The sequence below is a fragment of the Nyctereutes procyonoides genome, unplaced genomic scaffold (genome assembly GCF_905146905.1).
Source record: "Nyctereutes procyonoides isolate TBG_1078 unplaced genomic scaffold, NYPRO_anot_genome, whole genome shotgun sequence".
Classification (NCBI taxonomy): Eukaryota; Metazoa; Chordata; class Mammalia; order Carnivora; family Canidae; genus Nyctereutes; species Nyctereutes procyonoides.
In genome coordinates, this window is record NW_026575048.1 from 30663663 (window position 1) to 30678812 (window position 15150).

The 15150-nt window shown below is 43.0% G+C and overlaps 1 protein-coding gene across 1 annotated transcript in view; it reads left to right on the forward strand.

Moving 5' to 3' along the window:
* GALM (galactose mutarotase) overlaps positions 1–13888 on the forward strand; it is a 50415-nt gene extending 36527 nt beyond the window's left edge. The window contains exons 5-7 of the mRNA XM_055327191.1: positions 10161–10302; positions 11781–11955; positions 12727–13888. Of these exons, the coding sequence (XP_055183166.1) occupies positions 10161–10302; positions 11781–11955; positions 12727–12804 (395 nt within the window). The 3' untranslated portion in view covers positions 12805–13888. The remainder of the gene's footprint in view (positions 1–10160; positions 10303–11780; positions 11956–12726) is intronic.
* The last annotated feature ends 1262 nt before the right edge of the window (positions 13889–15150 follow it).

Below are 15150 nucleotides of genomic sequence, written 5' to 3' on the forward strand. Positions count from 1 at the left end.
AAGAGAAGATGCCTCTGATCTTAGTGCAGTGAGTCCTTGGTATGCCGTTGAACACTTAAATGCTGACTTTAACACATCAGGAAAACAAAGTGGTTAAAGGCATGGACTCAAACCCTGACTGCTTAGGTTTAAATGCAGCTCTGTGACATTGGATTATTTATTTAACCTCTGCAAACTTCACGTGTAAAGCAAAGGTAATCGCTGGACCTATCTCGCTGGTTGCGAAGATTAAATGAGGTGTTACATGTCAGGTGCATGGAACAACAGCTCCTCACATTTCATAAGAGCTTTGTAAGGATTAACTACTATTATTACCATTATCATTATCCTCACCATCCCCACCATTTCTGAGTGTTGAATGCGTACCAGCTACTGAGCTAAGTACATACATGCATTAGCTCGTTTAACTACCCTGTGAAATAGGTGTAATGCTTCAATTATGCCTCAGTCGAGGAAATGGACATTTGGAGAGGTTAATTAACCCGCACAGAGCTAAACAGGTAAAAAATTGGTGAAGTCAGGATTTGGAGCCAAGCTTCCCTAACTCCAGAGTCTATGCTATTATCACCCCTGGCCACGGTCCATAAAAACAGCTGTTACAGAGTACTTTCTGCACACTGGATAGGATGCAGAGCACTCTACATTCCTTATCTTGTTTAATTTTCATAATCCTATGAGGTAGATACTCTTCTTATCCCCAGTTTACAGATGAGGAAAGCAAGGTTCAGAGAGCTAAGCAACCTCCACACATTTTTACAGCAAAGAATTTAAATCCAGGCTGCCTAATGCTTAAAATCCATTCTAATATCTACTGGGATTGACTGCCAAACAAGTGAGCAAGATGCTGCTCCTGGGAGGTTGATAACAGTCAGAGATCTTGACTCCTGAGAGCCACGGTAACCCAGGGGGACACAGTTTGCCGATCAGCCCTTTTCTGAGCTATCATTAGGAGCAATTTACACTTTTTCTTATGCTTCACGTTCCTGCAATTTCTGTAAAGTGTTGATTTGCTCAGATTAAGATGCGCTCCTGTGCATTTCACATATTCATTTATTGTACGTCCTGCAAAAATGTGCAAGAATCATAAATAGTCCAGAAGGAGTCCCTGATGTATTGTGCATTGCCATAGGAGGAGTCTGCCGGATTCCCAGACTGCATTTCTTGACCAAAAACACCTGCAGTTGGACGACTACAACATTCCAGATGCGCATTTCAGGATCAGGTCATGAGAGGGCAACTTGCTTGGTGATGAGTAGTGGTCTAGATTTCACCAGCCTGGAAATCAGGGATTCTTTACCAGTCATGCGTGACTGATCTTCAGCCGTTCTGAGAATATTCTTTACGTTCGTGTGCATTTTCCTAGAGAGAGAGCCCGTAACTCTTACAATATTCTCAAAGGAGTACATGACTCAAAAAACAGTTTAAAAACTACAGTTCTAGGGATGCCTGGGTGGCTCAGCGGTTGAGCGCCTGCCTTCAGCCCAGGGTGTGATCCTGGAGTCCCGGGATCAAATCCCACGTTGGGCTCCCTGCGTGGCCTGCTTCTCCCTCTGCTGTGTCTCTGCCTCTCTCTCTCTGTCTCTCATGAATAAATAAATATAATCTTAAAAAAAAAAAAAACACAGTTCTAGGTTTAAAAATCACTAAGGGAGGAAACTTCAGAAACAAAACTAAACCAAAAAATCCTGAATCCTTTTTAATGGAAATGGCAGTGCTCCCTGAAGGCAGAAATGCACCTTCCTTTTGCATCTGTGATTTATGCTATAATGAATAATTGTTCTCTCTGTTCTCTATTGAGAGGGGGAGAGGGAGAGAGAGACAGAGAGGAAAGGAACAGAGAGACAGACCACCATGTGCCAGGTACTACCCTAAAGATAAGACTTCCTTTAATCATTCGCTCAATTAAATCTCACACTATCTGTTGTAGGTAGATACCAATATTAACTCTGTGAATCTTACAGAGGCATAGAAACTTACCCAAGGTCAATTACTAAATTCATCTAAATCCTAAGATGTCTTACATAGATTTGTAGATCAAAATACAGGACAAATCATATAAAATAATTTTCAAATAATATACTTAATTTTACATACTTGATTTTTAAAATATTTTTTTTAATATTTCTTTTCTAAGGGAGAAAAAAATATTGGAAAGAAATTTCTCCTCTCAAAATTTTCTAGAAAGTCTATGCCAGATTTTTTTCTTTTCCCAAAATAATTTTTAATTATTATTATAAATGAGACTTTGCTGAGGACTGTCCAATGGGACTATAATTTTATGGCTGTGCTTGTGTTACTGGGTTGTAAGAAGATGAGAGAGAAAGGGGACCTGCTAGGAAGGGGCTAAAAATGAATGAACATGGACATGCAGTGAGTCTTGCAGTGACCATCTGTTCATCTTCTCAGAGATTCAGGCACTAGGGCCACCAGGCAGAGGAAAAGAGCAATTTCTGATGATGAGAAATTAAAAGCATTGAATTAAAATTCACCCCAGGTGAATTTTCTCAGTCAGACACAGAGAGAGTGTTCATGCCCAGATGTTACAAAAAGACATTTCACTGTAGTCAGTGTTTGATCATGAGTTCAAAGGACTAATTCACCTTCCACTCCACTTTCTTAAGTCGTTTGTCCCCCAAATTAATTCAGAGCTAGGGGCTTCTAGGGTATGTGTAATATAAATGCATCTTGCCTATGCTCTACATACAACTTCACAGGTGACAGGAGTCCATGCCTATGCTTGTTTGGTCTTGTACCTTGTCCACTGAGCCAGTCCTGACTTCTTTTTCAAGATAAGGCTCTGTCACCACCTCTGGAAAGCCTTCTCTGCCCCCCACAGCTGCACAGGGAGCTGCTTCTGTCTGTTCCAGGAGAGCCCATTGGATGCCACTCTCACTGCCTTTGTCACACTCCCCTATCAGTGTTAATTTTTTTGTCTGTCTCCTTCACCAGATTCTAGGCTCTCAGGTCAGCTGCATGCCTGGCACTTAAAGCTGCTAAAAAATGTGTGAACCAACAACTTATTTGTTTCTTCCCCACCCAAAAGTAATTACGAGGATTAGTGTTCTTAAGGAAGAACCAGTTAAGGATGCTTCTATGTGATAAAGGGAGGGGAAGGGTGCATTAATCTCCTGTCAAGACCAGTCAAGTGCCAAGAGGTGAAAATATCCTAAGGCAGTGTACTAGTTATCTATTGCTATATAATAAATTACTCCACACTTCATGTATTATCTTTCACTTTTCTGTGGTCAGGAATTCAGACAGGGTGTATCCTGTGTCTGCATGTGATGTCTGGGGCTCATTTGCTCACATGCCTAGCTGAGGTCATCAGTAAAATACCCCACACGTGGCCTTTCAATGTGGCTTGAACTTCCTTACAACATGGCAGCTGGCTTCCAAGAGCAAATATCCTGGAGAGCAAGGGCCAAGCAGAAACCACTTCGTTTTTACAACCTGACCTCAGAAGTCACACAGCATCATTTGTGCCATATTCTATTGGTGGAGGCAGTTACAAGGGTCCTTCCTGGTTTAAGGTAGGGAACAGACTCCACCTCTCAATGAAGGAGTGTCAACATCATATTATAAGTAGAACCTGTGGAATGGCATACACACTGGTGCGGCCATCTTTGAAAAGTGAAATCTGGTGATGCCTGGGTGGCTCAGTCAGTTGGGTACCTGCCTTTGGCTTGGGTCATGATCCCGGAGTCCTAGAATCTAGGCCCGCATTAGGGAGATGGCTTCTCCCTCTCCCTCTGTCCCCCACTTGTGATTGCTCTGTCTCTCTAGTGCTTACTCTCTCTCACTCTCTCAGATAAATAAAAATCTTTAAAAAAAAGAGAAGAGAAGAAAGAAAGAAAGAAAGAAAGAAAGAAAGAAAGAAAGAAAGAAAGAAAGAAACTAAAGAAAAGTGAAATCTGCCACAAGCAGTCATGGGGAAAAGGCAGAAGTCAGTATAATAGAATACATGTAAGAACCCCTTATGTAAGATAAGAGATATGAATGAAGGCAGATGGATTTCATGAAGGCAGTGAGTCTTTCCTTTGCTGCCAGAAGGCAGGTAATTATAACTCTGTCAGGATGCAAATAGGAAAAGGAAGATTTAACACCTTGTGAGAGAGTCACTGTTTTCAGTTATTAGATCTGCATCATCATCTTGCAAAGATGGGGCAGCTGTAATTGCCAGAGTGACACATCTCTTGAGGTCATCTATAGACATCACCTCATTCCTGGCTTACTTTCTTTTTTTAAAAAGATTTTTTTTTATTTATTCATGAGAGACATAGAGAGAGAGAGAGAGAGGCAGAGACACAGGCAGAGGGAGACGCAGGCTCCACGCAGGAAGCCCAACGTGGGACTTGATCCAGGGTCTCCAGGATCATGCCCTGGGCCGAAGGCAGGCGCCAGACCACTGAGCCCCACCCCAGGCATCCCCCTGGCTCACTTTCATTCCAACACCACTCTTGTAGTCCCTAATTATTTCATTATCCATATTGATGATACTCTGACCTCCCAGCTTCTTGACATCGTCTCTTCCAAAGATCTTGTCCCCAAACCTTCTCAGTTACTCACTCCCATGGTCATTGGGTCATACCCTTGACTTCATCGTCACCTCTTACTGTAGCCATCTATAATCCCTAGTTAAGATGTCTATTCCATCCCCAACAATTCTTTGATGCCACACAAAGCAATAGTCCCTTGATTCTACCATCATTTCACTGCCCCTCGCCTGCTCATGAGCTCGCTCCCACCTTGCATCAGAAATCTGCCATTAGATTCACTCTTTTGCATGTGCTCTGCACTCCCTCACCCACCTCCTCTTTCTGTGTCTTCTCCTAACGAACCCAATCAGCCAAATCCTCCACAGCTGCCACCCCGCAGGGCCTGGTCTCTCACTCTAAATTCATGACAGTAACCTCAGGTGAGTGCACAGTGGTGCCTGCAGTCAGTGGGGGAAGTAGAAATGCCACCTCGAGCTGCTCTCCCGCACCAGAGCTGTAACCCCATACCTTTGAATCAGAGCCCACCATCCACTCAGACATCATGGCATTGCTGCTCAGACCCTAATGCACAGTCAGCCAACTTCCAGGAACATTAAGAAATTCTCTTCAGGGACGCCTGGGTGGCTCAGCAGTTGAGCATCTGCCTTTGGCTCAGGGTGTAATCATGGGGTCCCAGGATTGAGTCCCGCATCGGGCTCCCCGTGGGGAGCCTGCTTCTCCCTCTGCCTGTGTCTCTGCGTCTTTCATGAAAAAATAAATAAAATCTTAAAAAAATATATCTTCTTCAGACAACAGCTTCTCTCTGCTGACACCTCAGCTTTCTGGTAGCTTCAAAACTGAAGTCTGGTGATGTGACATCCTCTCTGAGGGCACCCTTTCCATTTCCGCTTCATTTTCTGTACACTCAGCGTTGCTGAGCTATTTTGACATCTTCTATTCTTAGCACCAAAGCACAAAGTCACATATGCAGTTAAACCAAAATTAGAAGAACAGCACATTGATTTTCCAAACCCTTTGAAAAATCAAGAACACTTGGGGGCTTGGTGGTGGAAAGGGCTGTGACCAAGTCACTCCAGGGTGAGAAGCCTGGAGACTGACACAAAGGAGATGTGTCACCTTGGGCAAGTCCTTTTAGCTGTCTGAGTCCCAATCTTATCTGCGAAGCAAGAGGACTGCATGAGGTAATTCGGAAGGCCCTTTCTAGATCGTTAATTCTGACTTTGACACAGGATGCTACAACATTCACAGTTGTCCCTGCTTTTTCTGCCTCTACTTCATTCATTAGTTTTTCAATCAAGTAAAGGGCCGTTGCATGCTTAGAAGGTACAAAGATAAAAGGACACAATCCCTGCCCTCTCGGAGTTTGATAAAATCCTATAATTATGCCTAATGTGATAAATGTTTTGAAGAAGGTATGTTTCGAAGTGTGATAGGAACAAAGTAGAAAAGGAGATTAGTTGTAGCTGTAGAGCTTGAATCCTTCACAGAGGAAATGGCTATAGAGAGTAAGTATTCTTACACAACTTTGCAAGGTGTGGTGGAGGTAGGCACAGAGAGGACATTCCAGTTATGAGAAAAGGCCCAGAGCCATAGTGAATCTGGGAGACAAAGTCCATGTTTTCATTATGCCCAATTATTGGGTACATGAGGTACATGTTTCAGGGCATGAGGCTGGAAAAAGATGGATTGGAATCCCTCTCTCTTTTTTTCTTCTCATTCAGCAGAAGATCTCATTTTAGATTTATCCCAAGTTTCTCAAATATAAGTCAGGGTTTCTCTGCCATCCTTGAAGTCTTATCCCCTCTAGGCTCTCCTTTGTGTTACATATGTTATCCTGAAATTTGACCTGTTTATTGATGCCACCCACCTGAAACCATTTATCATATATTCACATGTAATATATAAAGCTGCAAATAATAGCTTCATTTTACAGAGAAAAAAGTTAACATAAACATTGATTTGTAGATCAATACCAGGTAAATATGCACTGAAATGTGCCCTGGCTTCCTCCTTCATGAAAATTTCATGACATAAAGTGAGGAGAAATAAGTAATCTTGGCCGACTTGTGCAATATTACATTGGGACTGTCATATAAGGGTTAGATTTTAAGTCAAGCATGGTTTTAAGGAACTAAATATTGTGAATACCATATAAGGGTAGGGAAGAAAGTGTAATGTAAATTAATACTCAGAATATGGGTTGGTAAGACTAAAATAATCTTCTGGAACCCATGAAAACAGCTGCTACTTTTTCCCAGATTAATTCTTTCATAAGGAAGCATTTTACCTTTTTAAAAATCAGTGTGAGGTGGTTGGTCACCCAGACTTTTCAAGACAGTAGCACCCGCAGGGTCATTACCATACAGGATTTGGCCTTGGGCCTGTGGTACCCAAAAAGTTCAATTATTCATTTTTGCAGAACTGATGAGGGTTTAGAGGACTATGAACCCCGAGGCGGATGTCTGTAAAGCAAGCTCTTTATATTGTGTCTCTCTAGCACCATCTACTGGGAAACAAAAGTGGCTTTATTAGGATTCTTAAGAGTTGAAAGCATCAGAACTCAAGTCAGGTAGCAAAGAAAAGGAGAGTGAGAAAGGAAAAGCTTAGCAGAGTCTAAGAAACAGAGGATTAAGTATATTGAAGTTATTTATATATAGATAGATGTAACTACTTAAACAAAATTACAAACTTTTGAACTTATAAGACACACACACAGACCATATAATACAAGATTTTAGAAAGTAAGCAACAACAAAATTCATAAACACAGAAAGCAACCATAAAATGTAATGACAAAACTAAGAATACTTAGAACATATGTATGTCATAGTAATGCCATAAAATGCCTCTATTAAAGTTTCTCAGATTAAATCACAAAGCAAAACCCTAAGGAATGCTGTGTACAACCAAGTTGTGGGGAAGGTTAAAATATGAGATTTCAAAAGCAAACCAAGCAGATGAAAGCCAAAGTGGCAGGGGTCTCAATCTTAATATCAGTAAAGACTGATTTCAGGAAAGAAAGCATTAAATTTATATAAAGGAAAGACACCTTGTAATGATAAAGAATACAATTCACAAAGTTCACCATATCTGAGACCATAAAGAAAACCACAGGTAGCTTCACAAAATAGGAGTAATAGAGCCAATACTGACCTAGAAATGTTTTAACTCTTAATAATTCTTGGATCAAAAGGGAATTCAAACCCTGAAACTAGTAACATCTAGAAAATCACATCATAATTATATATAATGTAAATATATACACAATATACATTGGAATGTATAATAAATGGAAATATGATGTTATAATTATATATAATGGAAACTCCTACATGTGATATAAAGCCTATTGCTCAGAAAAACATTGTAGCACTAAATACTTACACTAATTTAAAAATATGTGAAAATATGGGATGCCTGAATGGCTCAGCGGTTGAGCATCTGCCTTCGGCTCAGGTCCTGATCCCGGAATCCGGGACCAAATCCCACATTGGGCTGGCTCCTTGCGGGGAGTCTGCTTCTCCCGCTGCTTAGGTCTCTGCCTCTTTCTCTCTCTCTTTGTGTCTCCCATGAATAAATAAATAAATTCTTTTTTAAAAAATAAAAATATGTGAAAATACATTAATTAGGAACCTATCCAAGATATTTGAAAAATAACAAAATAAACCCAAAAGAACAAAAAAATTTAATACAAATAAAAGCAGAAATTATGATTTTAAAAAGAGGAGAAAAAAATAAAATAGATAAAGCATTAGCTAACTTATTCAGTGCACAGTTAGAAAAGAACACAGGCCAATAACCACAGGTGAAATTGAAAGGATCATAAGTTACGGTCTTCCTCGACCCTACAAATAAATTGGAAGTAATATAGATGGAATGCATACATTTCTAGAAAAATATAAATTTGTATTTATGACACTAGAAAATAAATTTTAAATAGATTATCATAGAAAACAGAAATATGAATGCGTTGAGTTGTCTAATGAATACATAGGAATAAATTTAGCAGCAACCTCCAAGACAAACTGAGTAAAAAGATCAAGGTGGAGGGACACCTGGGTGGCTCAGTGATTGAGCATCTGCCTTTGGCTTAGGTCGTGATCCCAGGGTCCTGGGATGGAGTCCTGAATCGGGTTCTGCGCTGGGAGCCTGCTTCTCCCTCTGCCTATGTCTCTGACTCTTCAGTCTCTCGTGAATAAATAAAGTCTTTTTTTTTTTTTTAAGATCAAGGTGGAAACAAGCTGTATCTTTGTGTATGCGTGCATGGGTCTGCATTTAGTATTTGGATATCTTTGTAATGTCTCTGGAAGGATTTGTGAGGAACAAGCAACAGTAGTTGCTTCTGTTGAAGTTTGATCTGTGGGGAACAAAGATAGAGATTGTTTTGGTTTTATGGTATTGTGTACCTTTTACATTTGTTACTTTTTAAAATGATTACATGTGCAAATATTACCCATTCAAAAATTCTTTTTCAGACAAGCAGAACTAAGGTAAAGGAAACAGATGGTTTTAAAGGATATTTTCAAAAAGAATGCTACTTAATTTTTCCTAAAGCTGACTCTGGTATGGGAAGAATTCTTTTGTGTGCTTCCCAAACTCCCTTGGTCAAACAGTGGACACCAGATGTGCACTAGGATGGCATTGGCCAGGCCTCTGTGTCCCCCTTGGGTGCTTTGGACCCCAGGCATTCTCGCAGCTCAGCATGAACTCACAGATTCCAGTCCTCACATACCAGGACTATGTTTCTGAACAGCAGCTCCAAGTCTAAGAAAAGGATGCCTCCTTTCACCCAAAGATAGCAAATTTGTGTTTCCTCTTTAGTATTTAGGAACACACAAAAGCAGAACTAAATTATTATAGTGGCTAAAGTTGGTTCTCCTTTTACTTGTTTAAATCTTTTAATGGTAAGGTACAAGTTCCTGATTTTTCCTAGCCTCCTCAGGTTTCAGACCCATTTTGCATGCTACCTCTCTCTCCTCTAAAGTAGCGTAGAAACCAAGTTCCTAAAATATCTCCATCTGGCCACATGAAAGGAAAAAGTATTTGTAGCCCTAAAAGAGTATGTTAACTAGCTTTTGTATTCACTTTAATTTATTTATTCATGAGACACACACACAGAGAGAGAGAGGCAGAGACACAGGCAGAAGGAGAAGCAGGCTCCACACAGGGAGCCAGATGCGAGACTCGATCCCAGGACCCCAGGATCACGCCCTGGGCCGACGGCAGGTACTAAACCGCTGAGCCACCCAGGGATTCCCTGTGTTCGCCTTTAAATATATGATACAGTTCTAGGACAAAAGAAAACTTTTAAAGAAACTAAACTGGGCTTCCAGTTATGAAATGAATAAATCATAGGAATGAAAGGCACAGCATAGGGACTAGTCAGTGGTACTGTAATAGCGTTGTATGGTGACAGATGGGAGCTACACTCACGGTGAGCACAGCATAATGTAAAGAAGCTGATTCACTATGTTGCACACCTGAAACTCATGCAGTAGTATGTTAACTATGTTCAAATTTTTGAAAAAAATTGAATAAATACAGAAACTGAACTGGATCAGGGTGTAAGGCTCTGAAATAAGAGTCCCTCTACTCTTTCAAGAAAGCATGGCCAGAGGAAGAGTACTCCAGCCTGCTGCCCTTTTATCTGCCTCTTCCCACCAGGAGAAGTTGCTCCAGTACAAGGAACAGTGTTTGACCTGAGGAAGCCAGTCGAGCTTGGAAAACACCTGCAGGAGTTCCATATCAATGGCTTCGACCACAATTTCTGTCTGAAGGGATCTAAAGAAAAGCACTTTTGTGCACGGTAGGTCCTTTCCACTTACTGTCTCCGTAGGGAAGAAGAGATTCCATCTCCTATACGAGGAGCTTCTGCTCTGGCCATATCAATAGCATTTACTATGCCGCAGGGACCAAATACCACATCCTCGGTCTTCTCAAAGCTCCTGCTCCACAGAGTAGCTCCATGGAGCCATCCCCCCATCCCCCACCACGCCATTATCCCTGGGCTCCCACCTAGCAATCCTGCCTCTCTTTGCTCCCTCTCTCCCCATCTGTGCCTGTTCTTTAAGGACCATCTTTTATTAGAAGCCCTGATTCCTCCTGACTGAAGTCACCTCTGCTTCCCTTGAACTTCTGGAGCCCTCTGTCCTTTGTTCATTTGTGATTCGTGCCCTGTCTACTTCCATGGAAAGTCAGAGGCTGCACTTCTCCCAGAGCACCCGCCACCGGCAGCCTTGTCCGATAGGCGTCTGCGTGCACTCTTCTCCTCACTAGACTCTGAGCTCCTCATGCCGTCTCATCTCTGTGAGTCCCCCCATCTCTACCCTAGTCCCTAACACCCTGCTTGGCACTAGCAAATAACAAATGTCTGTAGAAGAAATGGATGGTAAGTAAAGCAGAGAAAATGGTTCAGACTCTAGTAGAAGCTTCGAAAACTTTCTCTCTCTCAGAGCCCCAGTCCGTGTTCTTCCAGATGGAGTCTGCTCTCCTCCGCTTGACTAATGTTCACACTTCTCTCTCTACTGCCCCCACCTCGAGGAGACTCTCCTGCCTCCTCTCCAGTATTCAAATCCTGGCCCTCCCCTTCCCAAACAGCTTTCCCTGAACCTTTTGACTGACTGTGCATAGTTGGAATGTTTTACCTCTCAGTAAGAGGGTAAGACTGAAGCTTTCCTTTATCCATATCCCTTCAACACCAAGTATGGGACCAGGTGGCTACTCTCAGCTCTGTAGAGGCCTGCTTAAAAAAAAAAAAAAAAAAAAAAAAAGGAAACAGTGAATCTAGCAGAAACTGATGGTACAGCTGTTCTCAGGAGAGATCTGACCACAGAGTACGACCTGTTCTAGCCCGAGGGAAAGGGAGTGGTTTAATTTAGAAAAGCATCTCTTCTCTTTCAAAAGACATAGCTGGTGGTTTTGCCAAGCCAAGCCGAGAGCACCAACTGTTTAAGAGCAAGAATCTGAGCCCCTCCAGAACCTGAAAACTGCGTCTTTTCAACCTGACTGCCCCAACAGACATACATACATATATATCTAGCTGGGGTGAGCCTTCCCCAGAGAGGCCAAGATCACAGTGAGAGCTTGCTATTGAAGGATCTTCAGAACCACCTGCTCACGCCTCACCCAGGAGACTGCGAGAATTGCCCATCATGCTCTCATCTTTGTCTCCCAGTCCCTGCTCTGGGGCTGGGTCTGATTACTGTCTCAAAGGCTGCTTCCCAGCTTCTGCTTGTCCCAGCTAGCTTTTCTGTCCTGTACTTACGTGATTTGCTTTCTTCCCAGGGTCCATCATGCTGGAAGTGGCCGTGTCCTGGAAGTGTACACTACCCAGCCTGGGATCCAGTTTTACACAGGCAACTTCCTGGATGGCACGCTGAAGGGCAAGAGTGGAGCAGTCTATCCCAAGCACTCCGGTTTCTGTCTCGAGACCCAGAACTGGCCTGATGCAGTCCATCAGGTAAAGCTCCAGCCCAGCTTTTCAGTGCTGTTGTGTCCAAGGTCACTCTGTATGACAAGGGTCATGACACTCAAATCAGGTCTGTATGATTCAAAAGTTCATGTTGGTAGTTCTCTTCTCCAAGTTATGATAAGGAAACCCTTAGCCAAGTTACTAACACAGCATTTATGTATTTTTATATCTATTTTGTGCCTTCAAAGTCTTTATTCAGTTTAATGTTGCTCCTTGTCAATACCTGCTCATCTTTTGAACCACGCTTTTTGTGATGGGTGTGTGGGGGAGAAGGGGAGGGAGAAAGAGAATCCTAAGCAAGCTCCACGCCCAACATGGAGCTGACACCCTGAGATCATGACCTGAGCAGAAATCAAGAATCAGACACCTGACTGAACCACCCAGGCCCTCCCTGCAACCACACTTTTAAAATGATCCTCTTTTCTTCCTATTTGCTTACTGGTGACCTCTTTTTCTAGCTACTGCCTAGAGTAGTGCTCCTGAAAGGACCAGCTCATCAGACGTTCACAGCTTGCACCAGAATGTGAATTGATACAGGGCCTCCATCAGGAAAGTCCTGCTGTAACGTGTGCTCAGTGATGTAGCTGATTTTCATTCTAGCTGAAGTTCTCTATCTCCTTGCAAACCAATAGTAAACAATTGTTACGTTGGCAGCTGGTTCTCAGAGCCAGTCTAGAGACCAGTCTAAAGCCATCCTGAATGGTGAAGGGTGCAGCCTGGGCTGGCAACGTATAACCTGTACTGGTTTTCCCTTCACAGCCCGACTTCCCTCCTGTGCTGCTGAGGCCTGGGGAGGAGTATGACCACACCACTTGGCTCAAGTTTTCTGTGGCTTAAGGAAGTGTAAAGATGTGACCTCCTCCAGGGCCAGGCTGGGAGCCTCTTCAGCAGCTTGTCTCCTGCCCAGAGAGATGAAGATTTAGAGGCCTTAAAAGTGATCCTGCAGGGATCCCTGGGTGGTGCAGCGGTTTGGCGCCTGCCTTTGGCCCAGGGTGCTATCCTGGAGACCCAGGATCGAATCCCACATCGGGCTCCTGGTGCATGGAGCCTGCTTCTCCCTCTGCCTGTGTCTCTGCCTCTCTCTCTCTCTGTGACTATCATAAAAAAAAAAAAAAAAAAAAAAAAAAAAGTGATCCTGTGAATGAAACCCACATAAAGGGTAGCTTCCTAATGATTAGTCTGAGTATTGATTTTTCTTTCCCGGTGACTGGCTACAGGTCAGGTCTATGTGCACCTCTCTCCTCTGTGTAGGTAAGAGGACTCACTGGGTGGCTCAGCGGTTGAGCATCTGCCTTCGGCTCAGGGTGTGATCCTGGAGTCCCAGGATCGAGTCCCACATCGGGTTCCCTGCACAGAGCCTGCTTCTGCCTCTGCCTCTGTCTCTCCCTCTCTCTCTCTCTCTGTGTCTCTCATGAATAAATAAATAAAATCTTAAAAAAAAAAAAAGAGGACTCATCGATTATTAATGTCATCACCTGAGCCCTGACCCTAGGCCAGAAGTGGTATCCAAGCCCCTTGTACCGTTTTGGCTCCATCTCTTCACCCTGTTGCTTTCTTCTCTACTTTTTACCCTTCCTTTGATCCTTTCATTCCTTTTCTTTGTCCTCCTCCTCCACCTCTCCCCTGTGCAGCACTGTGGAGTTTACAGTCACATTAGCTCATTTTTACATGCTAGCAGATGGACTTGTCTGCCTTGATAAGGCAGGAGATGACGGACAGCCAGGGAGCTGGGGCCTAGGGAGGATAAATGACCCTCGTAAAAAGCATACAGCTAGGAAAATTTTAGCCAGGACTTGACATCAGATCATGCACATTCAGCTCCCCTTCTTTGCTTCCATTTCAGCCCCCCAGGGCACCCAGGGTCACTGATGGGCAAAGGAGGGGAGGGAGCTGACCTTCCTCTCTTAGCGCCAGCCTTTCTTCCCAGATTTATTTATTTTATTTATTTTTATTTATTTTTTATTTTTTTTTTACTTATGATAGAGAGAGAGCGGTAGAGACATAGGCAGAGGGAGAAGCAGGCTCCATGCACCGAGAGCCTGACGTGGGATTCGATCCCGGGTCTCCAGGATCGCTCCCTGGGCCAAAAGCAGGCGCCAAACCGCTGCGCCACCCAGGGATCCCCCAGATTTACATTTATAATCATCAGTCTGAGTTGAGTTTACCGGATCTTTAGGGATGTCACTTCAAGGGCCAGGTCAAAATATCAAGAATCTAATTTTGATTTTCTGCCTTTGGGGTTGAGAAAGTCCCAGCCCAGCAAAGGCATGGGAAGAAAGTCAGCCACTAGAGATGAGCTGTGTCAGTGTGGAGACAAGACCTTACCTTAGGACTACACATTGCTCCTGGAGCAAGAGATTGAGTTATGTAGATGAGGCTGGGGCTCCCCCCTTTCCTGAACAATGGAATCACTAGTTATGGGTTTGAGTTGATGGTTACTTTAGGTTTTTAAAGAAATGAATCTTATACTTCTGTATACTAGCAACCAGTTGAAATAAAACCAAAAAATGCACCGTCAGAAGACTCCCAGTCTCCTCATTCATTTTTAAAATGTCTCAGACACGGACCTTTGGGAAATTGACCAAGTGTATAGTGTATTCTGGATCCCACTGTGCTCTCCAGTACAAGCCCCAGCATCTTCCTAGAAAAAAAGCCACCTAACTGGTAGCCTGTTGCGTTCCCATGCTTGTTTCTTAGCAACAACAATAAACCAAAAATAGTGTTCATTTTTTAATTCATTTCATCACAGATTTTCTGGATACCTTTTGGGTCCATGGTTCTCTGCTGAGTCTTTTAAGGAATTCAAGAAGTAATGTTTAAGATACAGTGTAGTCCCCCTCAGGGACCTCAGTCTCTCTGGGGAAGACAAGACCAACAGTGACAATAACATAATCTAGATTTGCACCACGACAGACCAAACCTTGAGCACTAACTTTGCTACTGGTATTTACCGCACAGCAAACTAATTTCACTTGTCCTCAATTTTTCTCACCTATAAGGCAAAGATATTAGACTTGAAATGTCTGAAAGGCAAATCTATGTCTGCAGAGCTAGAATGAACACTGGCCACTAGTCACATTCTTTTTCCACAGGGCCCTCCTCCTGTGCCCATGACAAAGGACCTGAGAAGGTGGAGAGCAAATGCTTAAGCCAGCGAGAGCACTGAGCAACCGACCCTGAAGG